Source organism: Salvelinus namaycush, chromosome 15 (genome assembly GCF_016432855.1).
Source record: "Salvelinus namaycush isolate Seneca chromosome 15, SaNama_1.0, whole genome shotgun sequence".
Taxonomy (NCBI): domain Eukaryota; kingdom Metazoa; phylum Chordata; class Actinopteri; order Salmoniformes; family Salmonidae; genus Salvelinus; species Salvelinus namaycush.
Window position 1 is genome coordinate 39,479,464 of NC_052321.1, and position 19,983 is coordinate 39,499,446.

Genomic DNA, 19,983 nt, shown 5'->3' on the forward strand with positions numbered 1-19,983 from the left:
ATCATAAGCTAACACCAAGGTAAACCTAGCATCTTTCTAGAACGTCCAAAGACTCTCTGTGTTCACAATGACGACAACCTTTACCCTGTCAAATGTTCATGTCATAACATGCATTCTCAAAATTGAATGTGCATGTGTATATGTGCGAGATGAGCCTGTCTGTGTCTTTTCCATCATGAGCAGTCAGCAGTTCCAGAGAGATTGTTCACCACACGCCGTCCCTGCAGCTCCCCGACACCACCAAAATGATCCAGTGATTTGACTGCCACACGCGGGGACACGGGCCAGCGTAACCCGGGTAACAGGACAGAACAGCCCAATGGCGGAGGTAATTGACGACCATTTTCCCCCGCTGTCGCTGGCTATTACTGACACTGAGGCCTGGAGGGGAGGCTGAGGCAGACATAGGGACATCACCATGCATCATACAGCCTGGATGGCAATGGCCTCACAAAGGCTATCTGATGTTCTTACAGAATTATACCACACAATATACAGTGAGCTCCAAAAGTATTGGGACAGTGACACATTATTTGTTGTTTTGGCTCAGTACTCCAGCACTTTAGATAATACGATGACTATGAGGTTAAATTGGAGACTGTCAGCTTTAATTTGAGGGTATTTTCATCCCTATCGGGTGAACCGTTTAGAAATTACAACACTTTTTGTACATACAGTAGTCCCACCATTTTAGGGGACCAAAAGTATTGGGACAAATTCACTTATACGTGTATTAAAGTAGTAAAACGTTTAGTATTTGGTCCCATATTCATAGCACGAAATAACTGCGTCATGCTTGTGACTCTACAAAGTTGTTGGATGCATTTTCTGCTTGTTTTGGTTGTGTTTTAGATTATTTTATGTCGAATACAAATGAATGGTAAATAATGTATTGTGTCATTTTGCAGTCACTTTCACAGTTAGTAACAATATAATATGTTTCTAAACACTTCTACATGAATGTGGATGATACCAGGATAATCCTGAATAATGATGAGTGAGAAAGTGACAGATGCACAAATACCCCCCCACCAAAAATGCTAACCTCCCCTGTTATTGTAATGGTGAGAGGTTAGCATCTCTTGGGGGTATGATTTAAAATGCTAACCTCCCCTGTTATTGTAATGGTGAGAGGTTAGCATCTCTTAGGGGTATGATTTAAAATGCTAACCTCCCCTGTTATTGTAATGGTGAGAGGCTAGCATGTCTTAGGGGTATGATTTAAAATGCTAACCTCCCCTGTTATTGTAATGGTGAGAGGTTAGCATCTCTTGGGGGTATGATTAAAAATGCTAACCTCCCCTGTTATTGTAATGGTGAGAGGTTAGCATCTCTTGGGGGTATGATTTAAAATCCTAACCTCCCCTGTTATTGTGATGGTGAGAGGTTAGCATCTCTTGGGGGTATGATTTAAAATGCTAACCTCCCCTGTTATTGTAATGGTGAGAGGTTAGCATCTCTTGGGGGTATGATTTAAAATGATAACCTCCCCTGTTATTGTAATGGTGAGAGGCTAGCATGTCTTGGGAGTAAGATATTTGTGCTTCTGTAACTGTCTCACTCATCATTATTCACGATTCATTCAGGATTATCCATAATCATGGTAGCATCAAACATTAATGTAGAAGTGACACAATATATTATTTACCATTCATTTCTATTGGACACAAAATAATAATGAAAACAAACAGCAAATGCATCCATTTGTAAAGTCAAAAGCTTGATGTAGTCATTGCGTGCTATGAATATGGGACCAAATACTTAAAGATGCACAATGCAGAAATCGCTCCGCCACTTTCTTGTTGCTAAAATTCTAATAGTTTGCCTAATTTCAGTTTATGTGACAAAACAAGCAAGTATAGTGTAGAGAATCATTGTACCATCTAAACCGCTGTGAAATATATTCTTCAAAACCACATTATTTATTTTTTTCAGTGAAAGAAGCAGACGTGAAACTTAAGACCTGGAAGCATAGACATAGTGCACTTAGAACAGATCAGGTCGCCCAAAAAGTGACATATTGCAGCTTTAACTTTTTACTACTTTAATACACATATAAGTGAATTTGTCCCAATACTTTCGGTCCCCCAAAACGGGTGGAAAATGTACAAAAAGTGCTGTAATTTCTAAACGGTTCACTTGATATGGATGAAAATACCCTCAAAATCCCTGTCCCAATACCTTTGGAGCTCACGGGCATACTGCACTTTTATGCTACTACTGAAATATACTGTTGGCAAAATATACAGTCTTGGTGTTAAAATGTAAACTTTCCATGGATTTCCTGCAATAAGACACTATTCCTAATCACCTTAAACATCTGTGAGTGTTGTCTATGGCTGTTTGCTCTGTCCTTCACCCTTCTCTCCAGCTCTCTTTTTCTCTCCTCCTCAATCATTTCTCCCCAGATACCAAGTAACTCATTTGTGCATTCGCCTGTCTCCTCCTCCATTGTCCATCTCGCCATCTCCTCTCTTGTCTCTTAAATACAGTCTTTACTTTCATAGCTTCCTTTTCTTTGCCATCGCAGGTGAAAAAAACTACCTGATCACACACCTGTTCTTTTCTCTTGCAACAGCTTGACTTATTTATACATGCACTCACACCTTCATCTTTCCCGGAGTCAGCTGATCGGGTCTCTGTGAGTTACCCTAACCTCCTCTTGCGGCGATATTCAAATCACATGGCACCTGGGTTTATCACAGGTAAGGTGTCCATTGCATTGTGGTGCTCATTCTCACGCCAACTGCCGTGGTTCTAGACTTCAGCAAGAGATGAGTGCAAATTCTCAGCTGACGGCAAAGTAGTCAAAGCACGGTGTTACACACACACACACACACACACACACACACACACACACACACACACACACACACACACACACACACACACACACACACACACACACACACACACACACACACACAACTTTAATGTTGCCACTTCATTACTTGACCTTACTTAAAAAAATGTGAGCATCATAGAACAGGTTAATGCTTTCCTGCCAATCAATTACTTTTGAGATTGTGCACAAAGTTACTGGAAGCAGGGAAGAGAAAGAAAGCGAGAGAGAGAGAGAGAAGGAGAAAGGGAGAAATGACTTTTTAAAAGGGACTATGAGAGTAAGGGTGAGTGGTCAGGCACAGTACAGGCAGTTTGGTCTCAATCAGAATCTTGGCAGTGTTCCAGAATACTCATGGAAAAAGCGCTTGTCATCTGAGAATGGCTCCCGGCCCAAACAGTAATGAAGGTTGTGAGCTCTCGTGTCCCGTCGTTTATGGGTATGTAGGTGTTTCCAGGACAGGTGACCCTTTACCTTCCATTTGAGACCACGGACATGGTGGAGAGAGACGAGTCTTTCAAAGATAGCCATAGAGAAAACTAATGTACAGTTGAAGTCGGAAGTTTACATACACCTTAGACAAATACATTTAAACTCAGTTTTTCACAATTTCTGACATTTAATCCTAGTACAAATTCCCTGTCTTAGGTCAGTTAGGATCACCACTTTATTTTAAGAATGTGAAATGTCAGAATAATAGCAGAGAGAATGATTTATTTCAGCTTTTATTTCTTTCATCACATTCCCAGTGGGTCAGAAGTTTACATACACTCAATTAGTGTTTGGTAGGATTGCCTTTAAATTGTTTAACTTTGGTCAAACGTTTTGGGTAGCCTTCCATAAGCTTCCCACAATAAATTGGGTGAATTTTGTCCCGTTCCTTCTGACAGAGCTGGTGTAACTGAGTCAGGTTTGTAGGCCTCCTTGCTCGCACACACTTTTTCAGTTCTGTCCCCACATTTTCTATAGGATTGAGGTCATGGCTTTGTGATGGCCACTCCATTACCTTGACTTTATTGTCCTTAAGCCATTTTGCCACAACTTTGGAAGTATGCTTGGGGTCATTGTCCATTTGGAAGACCCATTGGCGACCAAACTTTAACTTCCTGACTGATGTCTTGAGATGTTGCTTCAATATATCCACAGAATTTTCTTTCTTCATGATGCCATCTATTTTGTGAAATGCACCAGTCCCTCCTGCAGCAAAGCACCCCCAACACATTATGCTGCCACCCTCGTGCTTCACGGTTGGGATGGTGTCTTCGGCTTGCAAGGCTCCCCCTTTTGCCTCCAAACATAACGATGGTCATTATGGCCAAACAGTTCTACTTTTGTTTCATCAGACCAGAGGACATTTCTCCAAAAAGTACGATCTTTGTGCCGTAGTCTGGCTTTTTTATGGCGGTTTTGGAGCAGTGGCTTCTTCCTTGCTGAGAAGCCTTTCAGGTTAGTTATGGATATAGATACTTTTGTACCTGTGTCCTACAGCATCTTCACAAGGTCCTTTGCTGTTGTTCTGGGATTGATTTGCACTTTCCTAGTTAGCATTGGCTCGCAAAACTACCTCTAACTTCCTTCACACTGGACACAGAGACGTGAAAATGGTATCCACAGGTTCTGGTGAACCATTTTCATGTCTCTGTGTCCAGTGTGAAGGAAGTTAGAGGTAGTTTTGCGAGCCAATGCTAACTAGGACCTCATTGCCAAAATCCCGAAGTATCCCTTTAACAATCAATCAATCTATCAAATGTATTTATAAAATCCTTCTTACATCAGCTGATGTCACGAAGTGCTGTACAGAAGTGCTGTACATCACTGCCGAAATCCCGAAGTATCCCTTTAACTATGAGATAATTTAGAACATTAAGTAATTAAGTGAGGATATTAACAAAAATCTCAAGACCCCGGGGTCCTTTAAGACATTGTAAACCACTAGCATTCAGGGTCGGGTACACTCAAATCCTGTACCAATCTACTAGAAGCAGCTTGCTAACTAATGAAATATTGGTGTGTAAAAGTTATCACCACACATTTTTCTATCGGAGCTTCGGAGCATAACTTAATTCCCTATACTTTCTAAAGCCTGAAGCCTCTTGTGAAGGAAGTAATATGTGCCCTTCCCTCCCCTGGTAAGAGACTGATAGGTTAGCTATAATAGCTAGGCAATCACAGATTTGGCAAAGAGCTGCCAAGGAGCCATTAAGGATTAATACCTCCAAGCATTAAGAAAATAAAAAGCACAGATGTTTGGTGCCATTACCGCAGAACACCTTGGTCCATTTCCCCGTCTTTAGATTTAATAAGCTTTATAGTCCCCAAGGCGGCACATGAAAAAGTCTCACTTTACAGTTTGCCACTGTAGATTGGCTGTAAATGGCTGTTTATGTTAGCACGGCATAAAATGTCTATACTAAAAACACCAGGACAAACAAAGACGAGGCATCCTTTGAGAAAAACAGTGACAATAAGCACTAAACTGTATGGATGAGGTTTGAGGCTTGAGGCTGGGGATGTCCTAAAATGGTTCCCGTATATAGGCCTATGTGAGGTAAGGATTGTCAACCAGATAGATATCTCACAGGACACATTTTAAGATATAGCATAATTATAGTTTTACACATTTAACCCTTTTCCTAACATTTATGATAACCTTAAACATCTGTGAGACCCATAAAACCAACTAGTTTCTTACACAACTGTCAACTGTCAACTCGTCCCATATCCTAGATCCTTTTAAACTGCAAATGAACTCAGGGAACCCAGATCCTCGGCAGTACCACAGCTAACTCTTTACACTTTTGTGAATTACATTGAACAGACACTTTATCCAGAGAGCGATGTAAAAAGTCTTCACTACCCTAAGCCATGTAGCAGTGTCAGCCCATCCAGTGTCACTCCATCCATATTTCATGGGTGTCTATTACTTGACGAAGCAGAAGACATGGAAAAACTGAAAAATGAGCAAGCCCCATTGGCGACATAGAAGTCTGGCCATTCATTTGATGGGCCTGCTGTGGCTCATTGTAAGGGTATAAAAGGCCTTGATTCAAGTGCAGACTCTCCCATTAAGCTTTTTCAAGTGTAATTTCAAGTCCCCCAGGGCAGTGGCCAAACTAGCAATTAGATTGTAAATTACATTGATATTACAGGAGGGGAGGGAGATCAATGATGGTTGAATTACAGGCTTTACTAATCTGTAAATGAACTGCCAATTTGGGGGAGAAATGCCTAAATGGGGTAATTTTCAACCAAACAGGTACTGACTAGGCTATAGAGTCATCGAGAAGTCCCAATTTAGAAATGAAAGGGTTCTTGTCAAGTGTTGATCAGTGTGTGAGTGAGTGTGTGAGTGTGTGAGTGTGTGAGTGAGTGAGTGAGTGAGTGAGTGAGTGAGTGAGTGAGTGAGTGAGTGAGTGAGTAAGTGAGTGAGTGAGTGAGTGAGTGAGTGAGTGAGTGAGTGAGTGAGTGAGTGAGTGAGTGAGTGAATGAGTGAGTGAGTGAGTGAGAGAGCAGTAGATACACAGAAAGAAAGAAAGAAAGAAAGAAAGAAAGAAAGAAAGAAAGAAAGAAAGAAAGAAAGAAAGAAAGAAAGAATGCAAGGGAAGTGATTTCTCTCCTGGCTCCTATTCCCATCAGAGTGTCCATGTCTGTGTTGTGTTGAAGTAATGAGGCCGAGTGGCACACTGTGGACCGGTCTGAATCATTAACGTGAGTGATACTGGCAGACCTAGGAGACGCTGAGGCAATGCTGCTCTGCTCAGTGTGTGTGGCAGGTTAGAGGGAAGATTCAGCTCTTATGGGAAATGTACTGTACTGTTACTGTACTCAACACAGGAAGACAACGAGACATCACATGCCAAAGGGGATGTTTCCAAGGGGGATGTTAATGGTATAATGTACTGTACAGCATTTTATAGTGTTGGCAGTGGGAGCTGTATCTCCAGCAGTGATAAGTATAATTTTTGTCTTGATCAGTTGTTGTCTACTACTGTCATTTTGCTAGATAGGGCCATCTACTTTAAGTGCTGTCTGTCTTCCCAGTAGCCTACTTGGTGTGTGCTGGCTGCTATTCATTTACAGATTATTGTTGACACGTCAACCAGGATTAAGGGGCAGGGCAATTTGTGACTTGTTGTTTTGGTAGTCAGTGGCTGTATTGGAGGGGGAGTGGTTTCTCCTCTGCTAGGCAATCAGCAATTAGTACCGGGAGGTGTGCTCTTCATCTTTGTAAGGCAATTAGCAATAAGTATTAGTACTTCAGCCTCCCCTGTTTTCTCAGCGGCAGCTGTAAGCGGAGGTCTCGTCGCAAAACTATGACCGTAGCCGAAACAAAGACGGTTCTGCCGAGTTGTTTTGCCGAGTTGTTCAAGGAAGGAAGGAGTGGAAGGCTCCAGACCATTCTCTCACTTTAGTATCTTACCTAGTTATTTTCAGATGATCTCATTTTGTAGCTTTTGGCAACTTTGTGTGTTCGATACCTGTTCGCTCCTCTCCCTGTAAGCTTTACAGACGCTCACCACCCCTTGGCTGCAACCCTTCTAATTTAGTGTACTCTGCGTGCACAACCCATGTGGAATTTCTGGTCTCTGGCAGCTTTTAGAACTGCCTATCTGCGGTGAAGAACGGCGAGTTCATCTCAGCCTATGCTGCCCTTCAGTCCCTTGACTTTTTGGCCCTAAAGGAGACATGGATCACCTCAGAGAACGCTGCTACTCCAGTTGCTCTCTCTTCATCTGACTAAGTTTTCTCTCATAGTTCGATAGCATCTGGCCGTCGCGGTGGTGCACACGGCTACTCATTTTTTCTATGTGGAGATTTTCTATTTTCTCCCTCTCTCACCTGTCCATCTCATTTGAATTCCATGCTGTCACTGTCACTTGTCAACTCAAGCTTAACATTGGTTTGATCTATTGCCCACCAGGTGTCCTTAGAGTTGTTCAATGAGCTCGACACCTTAATAAGGACATTTCCTGACGATGGCTCACCGCTCTTCGAACTTGGCGACTTCAACTGCCCGACGTCTGCCTTCAATTAATTCCCCTCGTCTCTTTTGACCTCACCCTTTCCCAGTCCCCTACCACTCACAAGACAGGCATTACGGATGACCTCATCTTTACTAGAGGCTGTTCGCCTATTAATCTCACTGCAACCTCCCTCCAGGTCTCTGATCACTACTTTGTTTCCTTTTCTGTATCCCTTTTCTCCAGCCCTAGCCACTCAGCCTCTACCCAGATGGTCATGCGCTGTTGCAATGTTCGCTCTCTATCTCCCACTACTCTCTCCCCTTTTATCCTATCATCTCTCCCTTCTGCTAAATCCTTTCTCCCTCCTGTCTCCTGATTCTACCTCATCGACCCTACTCTCCACCATTTCTGCATCCTATGACTCGCACTGTCCACTTTCCTCCCAAAACAGGGCTGTGGGCAGCTAGGCGAAAATGGAGGAAAACTAAACTTCCGGAGGACCTATCATCCATTCACCTCTGTTCTCTACCTTCCATTCCCCCATATCCACTGCAAAAGCCACTTTCTATCACATGAAATGCCAAGCTTCTGCCTCGAACCCAAGGAAACACTTTTCTACCTTCTACTCCCTCCTTAATCCTCTACCCCCCCTCCCTCTCTGCGGATGACTTTGTCATCCACTTTGAAGAGATTGATGACATCCGCTTCTCATTCTCTCAGCCTATTGAGTCCACTGGTCCCACTCACACAGAACTACCCTATGCCTTGTACTCTTTCTCCCCACTCTCTCCAGATGGAATCCTGCAACTAGTGAGGGAGGTCTGGCCGCCGGACAGCCTGCCCACTCGACCACTTCCCCTACTCCCTTCTCCAGACCATCTCTGGAGACCTCCCATTTCTCACTTCCCTCATCAACTGATCCTTGTCCACTAGATGCATCCCCTCTGACGTCAAAATAGACTTGAAAAACACTTGAGCGTGCTGTCTCTGACCAACTCTCTCACTATCGCTCTCAGAACAATCTTCTTGACCCTAACCATTCAGGCTTTATGATGTGTCACTCCACCGAGACAGCTCTTCTCTGTGTCACAGAGATTCTCCGCACTGCCAAAGCTGACTCTCTCTCGTCTGTTCTCATCCTCCTAGATCTATCTGCTGCCTTCACCACTGTGAACCATCAGATCCTCCTCTCCACCCTCTCAGGGCTGGGCATCTCAGGCTCTGCCCACTCTTGGATTGCATCCTACCTGGCAGGCCACTCCAACCAGGTAACCTGGATGGGATGTATGTCTGCACCACACTCTCACTACTGGTGTCCCCCAGGGCTCGGTTCTAGGCTCTCACCTCTTCTCTCTATACAAACATATATTCTCTGCAAACATCAAAGCAGTGATTGCTCCTGCAGGTTCATTCTCTGCAACATCCGTAGAGTATGACCCTTCCTCACACAGGAAGCGGCACAGGTCCTAATCCAGGCGCTTGTCATTTACCGTCTGGACTGCTGCAACTCACTGTTGGCTGAGCACCTCGCTTGTGCCATCAAACCCCTGCAATTTATCCAGAACGCTGCAACCCGCAAGTGTTCAAAGAGTATCTTAAATAATCCTACAGCACACCCCCCTCACATCACCTCCTCACCCTGAATTTTTTTTTACTTTTGTGAAGTTTACATTTTCTTTCTCCCTTACTAGTTCAGACTTGCTGGTAGCTACTTTATTGAGGAAAAATGTCCATCAATTCCATGTCCATTTTATTCATTCACTAAACAGACAGAGTATTTGGCAGGGTTAAAACAGCAACCCACTCCAGAGAACAGCTGACGGTCTAACACTTCCTTAGATAAAAGTGAAGAAGTCTGAGGTTCTTTTCACATTATGGCCGAACACAGGACCAACTGGAAACGTCAAAGGTGTCTGATGGCAGATACTCTTGGCAGATAATGGAAGTTGACTAGTCAATACCTATGTATTATTAAAAACCAAGAGTTCTGACATATTGCATTCATCAAGATGTTCCCCCACGAGACACTGGAGATATTTAACATTTCCAATTTGTCTCTGGTTTCCTTTCCTTAGCACTGCAAACAGAAGGCAGCCAAAAAGGCCTTCAAAGTGTGGTAACTGTAAACATATGCTTGTAGTATAACGACAACTATGCACTTAAAAGCTTCAAGTAGACGAGGGAGGAACAGTAGAGAAGAGAAGGAGTGGTAGGCGTGTGGGCACTGAACGCCAGGGTCGTGTGGTCTCTGGGAAGGAGTTTAGAGGCAGATGGTGTCCAGTGAGTTTAGGGTACATTTACAACTTATTGGATTCATGAGTTAAACCATGCATGTAAAGATAATAGGTTTTTCACTTCCGAAAACCGGAAGTGAAACAACTTGTGTATGCAAAGGTAACAGGCAAATAGCATAGGCCTACACCATGCATGCAAAAGTAACAGGTAGGTCACAGCACAGGTTAAACCATGCAGGTGTAGTGAGAGAGGGCTTCCGTACCTCCTGGGAAGTGATCGTTGATGGACCAGTTGTCCACCTGGAGGGTGGCGTTGCCCCCATTCCTGGTGAACCGCACCACATGGTACTTCCCGTCATTCACAGGGGTGCTGCTCTCTCTCACACTGATGTCCATCGTGCCGATGTTAAACGTCACACCGATCTTCCCTTGTTCCTAGAAGAAGACACAAACAAAGGAATTCATTTTGTGATTTTTTTTTAAATTTTGGAACAAATTTTTAGGCGATTCATTTGTTTTGACAAATTACTATTTTGTGCGTCCCATTTCAGATATAGTTATTACTATTTTCTTCTAAATGCTCTGATCTTGTTGCTTAAAAAATTGGTTAACTGAATGAATAAATCATAGAAATGTATTGCTTTATTGCTTAGAGTCTGTGGAATGTTGGAAAATAAGGAATTCAAGGTTTAATTCTCTTTTCGTTCTATTCGCTCAGTCCCTAATAAATAATACATTATATTAACCTTAATGGCCCCTTCTGCTGGATAACACACACACACACACACACACACACACACACACACACACACACACACACACACACACACACACACACACACACGCACACACACTTGTAAAAATCAATGGTGTTAAATAAACCAGAGAAATAAACTAGATTAATGAGCAGTGAAGGCTCACACAGTCGAAGAGAACAGACTTGACAGGTCAGGTGACCAATTCCACCTCCTCACTTTTTTCCACAGGAAGCTGTGTTGTGTTACAGCCTGAATTTAAAATGGGATTTTGTGTCACTGGCCTACCCACAATACCCCATAATGTCAAAGTGGAATTATGTTTTTAAACTTTTTTACAAATTAATAAAACATTTAAAGTTGAAACGTGTTGAGTGAATACATATTCAACCCCTTTGTTATGGCAAGCCTAAATAAGTTCAGGAGTAAAAATGTGCTAAACAAGTCACATAATAAGTCGCATCAACTCACTCTGTGTGCAATAATAGTGCTAAACATGATTTTTCATCTCTGTACCCATCACACACAATTATCAGAGCAATGAATTTCAAACACAGATTCAACCACAAAGACCAGGGAGGTTTTGCAAATAAGTGCACCTATTGTCCTGTGTGGCTCAGTTGGAAGAGCATGGCACTTGCAATGCCAGGGTTATGGGTTCCATTCCCACGGGGGACCAGTACAAACAAATAAGAAAATGCATGCACTCACTAGTTGCTCTGGATAAGAATGTCTGCTAAATGACAAAAAATAATAATAATATTGGTAGACAGGTACAAAAAATCAGACATTAAATGTGCCTTTAAGCATGGTGAAGTTATTAATTACACTTTGGATGGTGTATCAATACACCCGGTCATTACAAAGATACAGGGGTCCTAACTAACTCAGTTGCTGGAGAGGAAGGAAACTGCTCAGGGATTTCACCATGAGGCAAATGGTGACTTTAAAACAGTTACAGAGTTTAATGAATGTGATAGGATGTTCATCAACATTGTAGTTACTCCACAATACTAACTTAAATGACAGAGTGAAATAAGGAAGCCTATACTGAACAAAAATATTCCAAAACATGCATCCTGTTTACAATAAGGCACTTAAGTAAAACTGCAAAAGAAATGTCCTGAATACAAAGCATTAAGTTTGGGGCAAATCCATACTAATTCTATCACATACCCTGCCCATCTTGCCAAACTGAAATAAACTGATCCACACCTAGTGTTGCAAAAGTTTGGTAGCTTTCTCTAAATTCCCCAGTTTTCCAGAAATCCTGTTTATTCCCCGGTTTCCAGGAATTCTCCAACTGGGATTTCTAGAAAACTGGGGATTTTAGAAAAAGTGAACATAATTTGCAACGTAAAGTTTTAGAACATTTAGAAATACGCTATGTAGAACAAATATGCCTCTCTGACATGCAGAATTAAGATTTAAGGAACAGGGAACAGAATCGAAAACAGGAAGTGATCTCTAGTGTTCCAGAACCATTATTTTAAAGCCATGGGAACCGGTTAATAACGTTAATTTACGTTCGAAGCATTATTTAAAGTCCCACAAAAAACGCCATCATTGCGACTATGCAAAGCAATCACTCTGTCGCTCAGACACTTCTCTTCCAGTGTCTGCCTGCCAGCATGTTTTCTAGGCTAGTTAAGTATACTATAGTTATCACATTTCACATTGGATTTATTAACTACAAAAAGGTAAGACGTGTTTTGAATTCTGGTGCTGCATCACACAGATGCTTGTTAGCAAACTCTGGTCCAGGGCATGGAGCCAACTCTCAGATGTTCAAAGGTCCTCCATATTAGCCGCTCCCCCGTAGGTACACTATGCAGTTGAAGTCGGAAGTTTACATACACCTTAGCCAAATACATTTAAACTCAGTTTTTCACAATTCCTAACATTTAAGCCTAGTAAAAAGTCCCTGTCTTTGGTCAGTTAGGATCACCACTTTATTTTAAGAATGTGAAATGTCAGAATAATAGCAGAGAAAATGATTTATTTCAACTTTTTTTTCTTTCATCACATTACCAGTGGGTCAGAAGTTTACATACACTCAATTAGTGTTTGGTAGCGTTGCCTTTAAATTGTTTAACTTGGGTCAAACATTTCAGGTAGCCTTCCACAAGCTTCCCACAATAAGTTGGGTGAATTTTGGCCCGTTCCTCCTGACAGAGCTGGTGTAACTGAGTCAGGTTTGTAGTCCTCCTTGCTCGCACACACCTTTTCAGTTCTGCCCAAACATTTTCTATAGGATTGAAGTCAGGGCTTTGTTATGGCCACTCCAATACCTTGACTTTGTTGTCCTTAAGCCATTTTGCCACAACTTTGGAAGTATGCTTGGGGTCATTGTCCATTTGGAAGACCCATTTGCGACCAAGCTTTAACTTCCTGACTGATGTCTTGAGATGTTGCTTCAATATATTCCCCTAATTTTCCATCCTCATGATCGCATCTATTTTGTGAAGTGCACCAGTCCCTCCTGCAGCAAAGCACCCCCACAACATGATGCTGCCACCCCCGTGCTTCACGGTTGGGATGGTGTTCTTTGGCTTGCAAGCTTCCCCTTTTCCCTCCAAACATAACGATGGTCATTATGGCCAAACAGTTCTATTTTTGTTTCATCAGACCAGAGGACATTTCTCCAAAAGGTATGATCGTTGTCCCCATGTGCAGTTGCAAACCATATTCTGGCTTTATTTATGGCGGTTTTGGAGCAGTGGCTTCTTCCTTGCTAAGCGGCCTTTCAGGTTGTCAATATAGGACTCATTTTAGTATGGATATAGATACTTTTGTACCTGTTTCCTCCAGCATCTTCACATGGTCCTTTGCTGTTGTTCTGGGATTGATTTGCACAAGTATTCATCTCTAGGAGACAGAACGCGTCTCCTTCCTGAACGGTATGACGGCAGTGTGGTCCCATGGTGTTTATACTTGCGTACTATTGTTTGTACAGATGAACGTGGTACCTCCATAAATTTGAAAATTGCTCCCAAGGATGAACCAGACTTGTGGAGGTCTACAATTTTTTTTCCTGAGGTCTTGGCTGTTTTCTTTTGATTTCACCATGATGTCAAGCAAAGAGGCACTGAGTTTGAAGGTAGGCCTTGAAATACATCCACAGGTACACCTCCAATTGACTCAAATTATGTCAATTAGACTATCAGAAGCTTCTAAAGCCATGACACCATTTTCTGGAATTTTCCAAGTTGTTTAAAGGCACAGTCACCTGAGTTTGTTAACTTCACTAGGGTAGGGGGCACTATTTTCACTTCCGGATGAAAAGCGTGCCCAAAGTAAACTGCCTGCTACTCAGGCCCAAAAGCTAGGATATGCAAAACACTCTAAAGTTTCCAAAACTGTTAAAATAATGTCTGTGAGTATAACAGAACTGATTTGGCAGGCGAAAACCTGAGAAAAATCCATCCAGGAAGTGGGATTTTTTTATGTTTGTAGTTTTCCATTGAATGCCATTACAGTATCCATTGACTTAGGACTCAAATTGCACTTCCTATGGCTTCCACTAGATGTCAACAGTCTTTAGAAATAGTTTCAGGCTTGTATTCTGAAAAATGAGAGAGTAAGACCACTCTGAATGAGTGGACCCTACAGTGTCCCAGAGGTTTTTCATGCGCAAGACTGAGAGCGAGCCTTTCTTGTTTACCTTTTATATTGATGACGTTATTGTCCGGTTGAAATATTATTGATTATTATGACTAAAAACAACCTGAGGATTGATTATAAACATCGTTTGACATGTTTTCAAATAGTATCTTTACGGATACTATTTGGATTTTTCGTCTGCCTGTTGTGACTGCGTTTGAGCCTGTGGATCACTGAACAAAACGCGTGAACAAAACGGAGGTTTTTGGATATAAACAGGGACTTTATCGAACAAAGTCTTGAGTCTTGAGTCTTGTGAGTGCAACCATATGAAGATCAAAGGTAAGTGATTAATTCTATCGCTATTTCTGACTTGTGTAACTCCTCTACTTGGCTGGTAACTGTTTGTAATGATTTGTCTGCTGGGCGCTGGTATGCTTTCGCCGTAAAGCCTTTTTGAAATCTGACACCGTGGTTGGATTAACAAGAAGTTCATCTTTAACCCGATGTATAACCCGATGTATGTTTAATGAATTTTTATGAGTATTTCTGTTTTTGAATTTGGCGCTCTGCAACTTCACTGGATGTTGGCCAGGTGGGACGCTAGCGTCCCCACGTACCCTAGTGAGGTTAACAAGAAATTTGTGGAGTGTTTGAAAAATGAATTTTAATGACTCCAACATAAGTGTATGTAAACTTCCGACTTCAACTGTATCTACAGTACTAAATCCATGTGTATGTATAGTGCGTATGTTATCGTATGTGTGTGTGTATGCATGTGTCTGTGCCAATGTTTGTGTTCCTTCACAGTCCCCGCTGTTCCATAAGGTGTTTTTTTAATCTGTTTTTTAAATCAAATTTTACTGCTTGCGTCAGTTACTTGATGTGGAATAGAGTTTAGTGTAGTCATGGCTCTATGTAGTACTGTGTGCCTCCCATAGTCTGTTCTGGACTTGGTGACTTTGAAGAGACCTCTTGTGGCATGTCTTGTGGGGTATGCATGGGTGTCCGAGCATGGGTGTGCATTCAACAATACCTCTCATAAATAAAAGTAGTGATGTAGGCCAGGAGAGATTGACATGCATATTATTAATATTAGCTCTCTGTGTACATCCAAGGGCCAGCTGTGCTGCCCTATTCTGAGTCAATTGCATTTTTCTTAAGTCCTTTTTTGTGGCACCTGACTACACGACTGGTAGGACCTGCCTCTGCATCGCTTTATTATAGACAGACTTCTCCCCATCTTAGCTACTACCGCATCAATATGTTTTGACCATGACAGTTTACAATCTAGTGTTACTCCAAGCAGTTTAATCATCTCAACTTGCTCAATTTCCACGTTATTTATTACAATATTTAGTTGAGGTTTAGGGTTTAGTGAGTGTTTTGTTCAAAATACAATACTTTTAGTTTTAGAAATATTTAGGGCTAATTTATGCCTTGCTACCCACTCTGAAACTAAGTGCAGCTCTTTGTTGAGCTGACGTGTATAGTGTTGAGTTATCCGCATACATAGAAACTCTGGGGCCTAAACAGCATGGGGCCTAAACAGCTACCCTGGGGAAGTCCTGATTCTAAATGGATTATATTTGATAGGATTCCATTAAAGAACACCCTCTGTGTTCTGTTAGTTAAGTAACTCTTTATCCACATTATATCAGGGGGTGTAAAGCCATAACACATAACACAGTTTTTCCAGCAGCAGACTATGATCAATAATGTCAAAAGCTGCACTGAAGTCTAAGACACAATCATTTTATCATCAATTTCTCTCAGCCAATCATCAGTCATTTGTGTAAGTGCTGTGCTTTTTGAGTGTCATTCCTTATAAGCATGCTGGAATTCTGTTGTCAATTTGTTTACTGTAAAATAGCATTGTATCTGGTCAAACACAATTTTTTTCCAGAAGTTTACTAAGGGTTGGTAACAGGCTGATTGGATGGCTATTTGAGCCAGTAAAGGGGGCTTTACTATTCTTGGGTAGCGGAATGACTTTAGCTTCCCTCCAGGCCTGAGGGCACACGCTCTCTAGTAGGCTTAAATTGAAGATGTGGCAAATAGGAGTGGCAATATTGTCTGCTATTATCCTCAGTAATTTTCCATCTAGATTGTCAGACCCTGGTGGCTTGTCATTGTTGATAGACAATAATAATTTTTTCACCTCTCCCACACTGACTTTACGGAATTCAAAAGTACAATTCTTGTCTTTCATAATCTGGTCCGATATACTTGGATGTGTAGTGTCAGTGTTTGTTGCTGGCATGTCATCCCTAAGTTTGCTTATCTTGCCAATTAAAAAGTCATTAAAGTAGTTTGCAATATCAGTGGGCTTTGTGATGAATGAGCCATCTGATTCAATAAATTAAGGAGCTGAGTTGGCTTTTTTCCCCAAAATGTAATTTAAGGTGGCCCGAAGCTTTTACTATCATTCTTTATAAAATTTATCTTTGTTTCATAGTGTGGTTTATTATTATTTTTTATTTAGTTTAGTCACATGATTTCTTAAATTGCAGTACGTTTGCCAATCAGTTGGGCTGCCAGACTTAATTGCCATAACTTTTGCCTCATCCCTCTCAACCATACAATTTTTAAATTCAAATCAAATCAAATTTTATTTGTCACATACATGGTTAGCAGATGTTAATGCGAGTGTAGCGAAATGCTTGTGCTTCTAGTTCGGACAATGCAGTAATAACCAACGAGTAATCTAACCTAACAATTCCACAACTACTACCTTATACACACAAGTGTAAAGGGATAAAGAATATGTACATAAAGATATATGAATGAGTGATGGTACAGAACGGCATAGGCAAGATGCAGTAGATGGTATCGAGTACAGTATATACATATAAGATGAGTAATGTAGGGTATGTAAACATAAAAGTGCATAGTTTAAAGTGGCTAGTGATACATGTATTACATAAAGATGGCAAGATGCAGTAGATGATATAGAGTACAGTATATACATATACATTATATTAAGTGGCATTGTTTAAAGTGGCTAGTGATACATTTTTGATCAATTTCCATTCCATTATTAAAGTGAGCTGGAGTTGAGTCAGTATGTTGGCAGCAGCCACTCAATGTTAGTGGTGGCTGTTTAATAGTCTGAGGGCCTTGAGATAGAAGCTGTTTTTCAGTCTCTCAGTCCCTGCTTTGATGCACCTATGACCTCGCCTTCTGGATGATAGCGGGGTGAACAGGCAGTGGCTCGGGTGGTTGTTGTCCTTGATGATCTTTATGGCCTTCCTGTGACATCGGGTGGTGTAGGTGTAGGTGTCCTCATCAATCCATCAATCATCAATTCCTCATCAATCCAAGGGGATTTAACAGTTTTTACATTTTCTTAATGGGTGCGTGCTTATTAGTAACTGGAATAAGTAGTTTCATAAATGTGTCAAGTGCAGCGTCTGGTTGCTCCTCATTACGCACCACAGACAAGCAAATATTCTTTACATCAACATATGAATCACTACAAAACTTCTTGTATGACCTCTTATACACTATATTAGGCCCAGCCTTTGAAATGGGTTTCCATGGCCGAACAGCCAAACACAAGCCTAAGATCACCATGCGCAATGACAAGCGTCAGCTGGAGTGGTGTAAAGCTTGCCGCCATTGGACTCTGGAGCGGTGGAAACACGTTCTTCGGACGGACGAATCGGGATTTGGCGGGTGCCAGGAGAACGCTATCTGCCTCAATGCATAGCGCCAACTGTAACGTTTGGTGGAGGAGGAATAATGGTCTGGGGCTGCTTTTAATGGTTCGGGCTAGGCCCCTTTGTTCCAGTGAAGGGAAATATTAATGCTACAGAATAAAATGACATTCTTGACGATTCTGTGCTTCCAACTTTAAGGTAACAGTTTGGGGAAGGCCCACAAAATAGTTTGTTGAGAACGGTGTGGACTGGCCTGCACAGATCCCTGACCTCAACCCCATCAAACACATTTGGGATGAATTGGAACGCCGACTGCGAGCCAGGCCTAATCACCAAACCCGACCTCACTAGTGCCCGACCTCACTAATGCTCCTGTGGCTGAATGGAAGCTAGTCCCCACAGCACTGTTCAAACATGTAGTGGGAAGCCTTCCCAGAAGAGTGGAGGCTGTTATAGCAGCAAAGGGGGGACCAACTCCATATTAATGCCCATGATTTTAAAATGAGATGTTTGACGAACAGGTGTCCACATACTTTTGGTCATGTAGTGTATCTAGTAGTGGAGGCTGCTGATGGGAGTATGGCTCATTATAATGGCTAGAACAGAGTAAATCAAATGCAATCGAACACATGGAAACCATGTTTTTTATGTATTTGATACCATTCCACCTATTCTGTTCAAGGCATTACCACGAGCCCGTCTTCTCCAATTGCAGTGCCACCAACCTCCTGTGGTATCTAGCTGCTAGCATATAATTAGCTATGTAGCTAATTCAGCGAAGCATCAATAGGCCTACTACTAATATCTTAAACACATTATAATTCACGTCATATCATCGCTAAAAGCGTTTCAAGCCAAGCCTTCACCATGTCCAGCCCTCTCTCGCTCTCTCCCCACCTGAAAGATTTCAGTCGCATCTCGCAGCCTACAGTTGTCTGTCCATCAAGCATGTAAACAACTAGCTTACCCGGTCCAGAGCAAGCTGTTCTATCTGCATTGATTGGTGAAGTAATTGAATGTGCTAAATGTAAAAACCAAGTCGATATGACAGAAAGGAACGATATAAACCAACATAATCCAACATTTGGCGCCGACAGAGATGGCTGCCTCACTTCGCGTTCTTAGGAAACTATGCAGTATTTAGTTTTTTTATGTATTATCTCTTACACTGTTACCCCAGGAAATCTTAAGTCTTATTACATACAACCGGGAGGAACTATTGGATATAAGAGCAACATCAACTTACCAACATTACGACCAGGAATACGACTATCCCGAAGCGGATCCTCTGTTTGGTCCCCCACCCAGGACAATGAATCGGATCCCAGCAGGCGACCCAAAACAACGGCGCCGCGGAAGGGACAGACGGAGCGGTCCTCTGGTCAGGCTCTGTAGATGGGCACATCACCCACCGTTCCCGAGTATACTACTAGCCAATGTCCAGTCTCTTGACAACAGGGTAGACGGAATCCGAGCAAGGGATGCCTTCCAGAGAGACATCAGAGATTGTAACATTCTCTGTTTCACGGAAACATGGCTCACTCGGGATACGTTATCAGGCTGCATTTATTGTAGCTGGGGATTTTAACAAGGCTAATCTGAAAACAAGACTCCCTAAATTTTATCAGCATATCGAATGCGTGACCCGGGCTGTCAAAATTCTGGATCATTGTTACTCTAACTTCCACGACGCATACAAAGCCCTCCCTCGCCCTACTTTCGGCAAATCAGACCACGACTCCATTTTGTTGCTCCCAGCCTATAGACAGAAACTAAAACAGGAAACGCCCGTGCTCAGGTCTGTTCAATGCTGGTCCGACCAATCTGATTTATTAGCAAGTGCATCGGTGATGTTGTACCCACGGCGACAATTAAAACCTTCCCCACCAGAAATCGTGGATTGATGGCAGCATTCGTGCAAAA

At 42.1% G+C, this 19,983-nt stretch overlaps 1 protein-coding gene across 1 annotated transcript in view; it reads right to left on the minus strand.

Moving 5' to 3' along the window:
• nrxn3a (neurexin 3a) overlaps positions 1-19,983 on the minus strand; it is a 324,550-nt gene that overhangs the window by 64,683 nt on the left and 239,884 nt on the right. Inside the window, exon 14 of the mRNA XM_039009038.1 lies at positions 10,304-10,475. Coding sequence (XP_038864966.1) covers positions 10,304-10,475 — 172 coding nt within the window. The remainder of the gene's footprint in view (positions 1-10,303; positions 10,476-19,983) is intronic.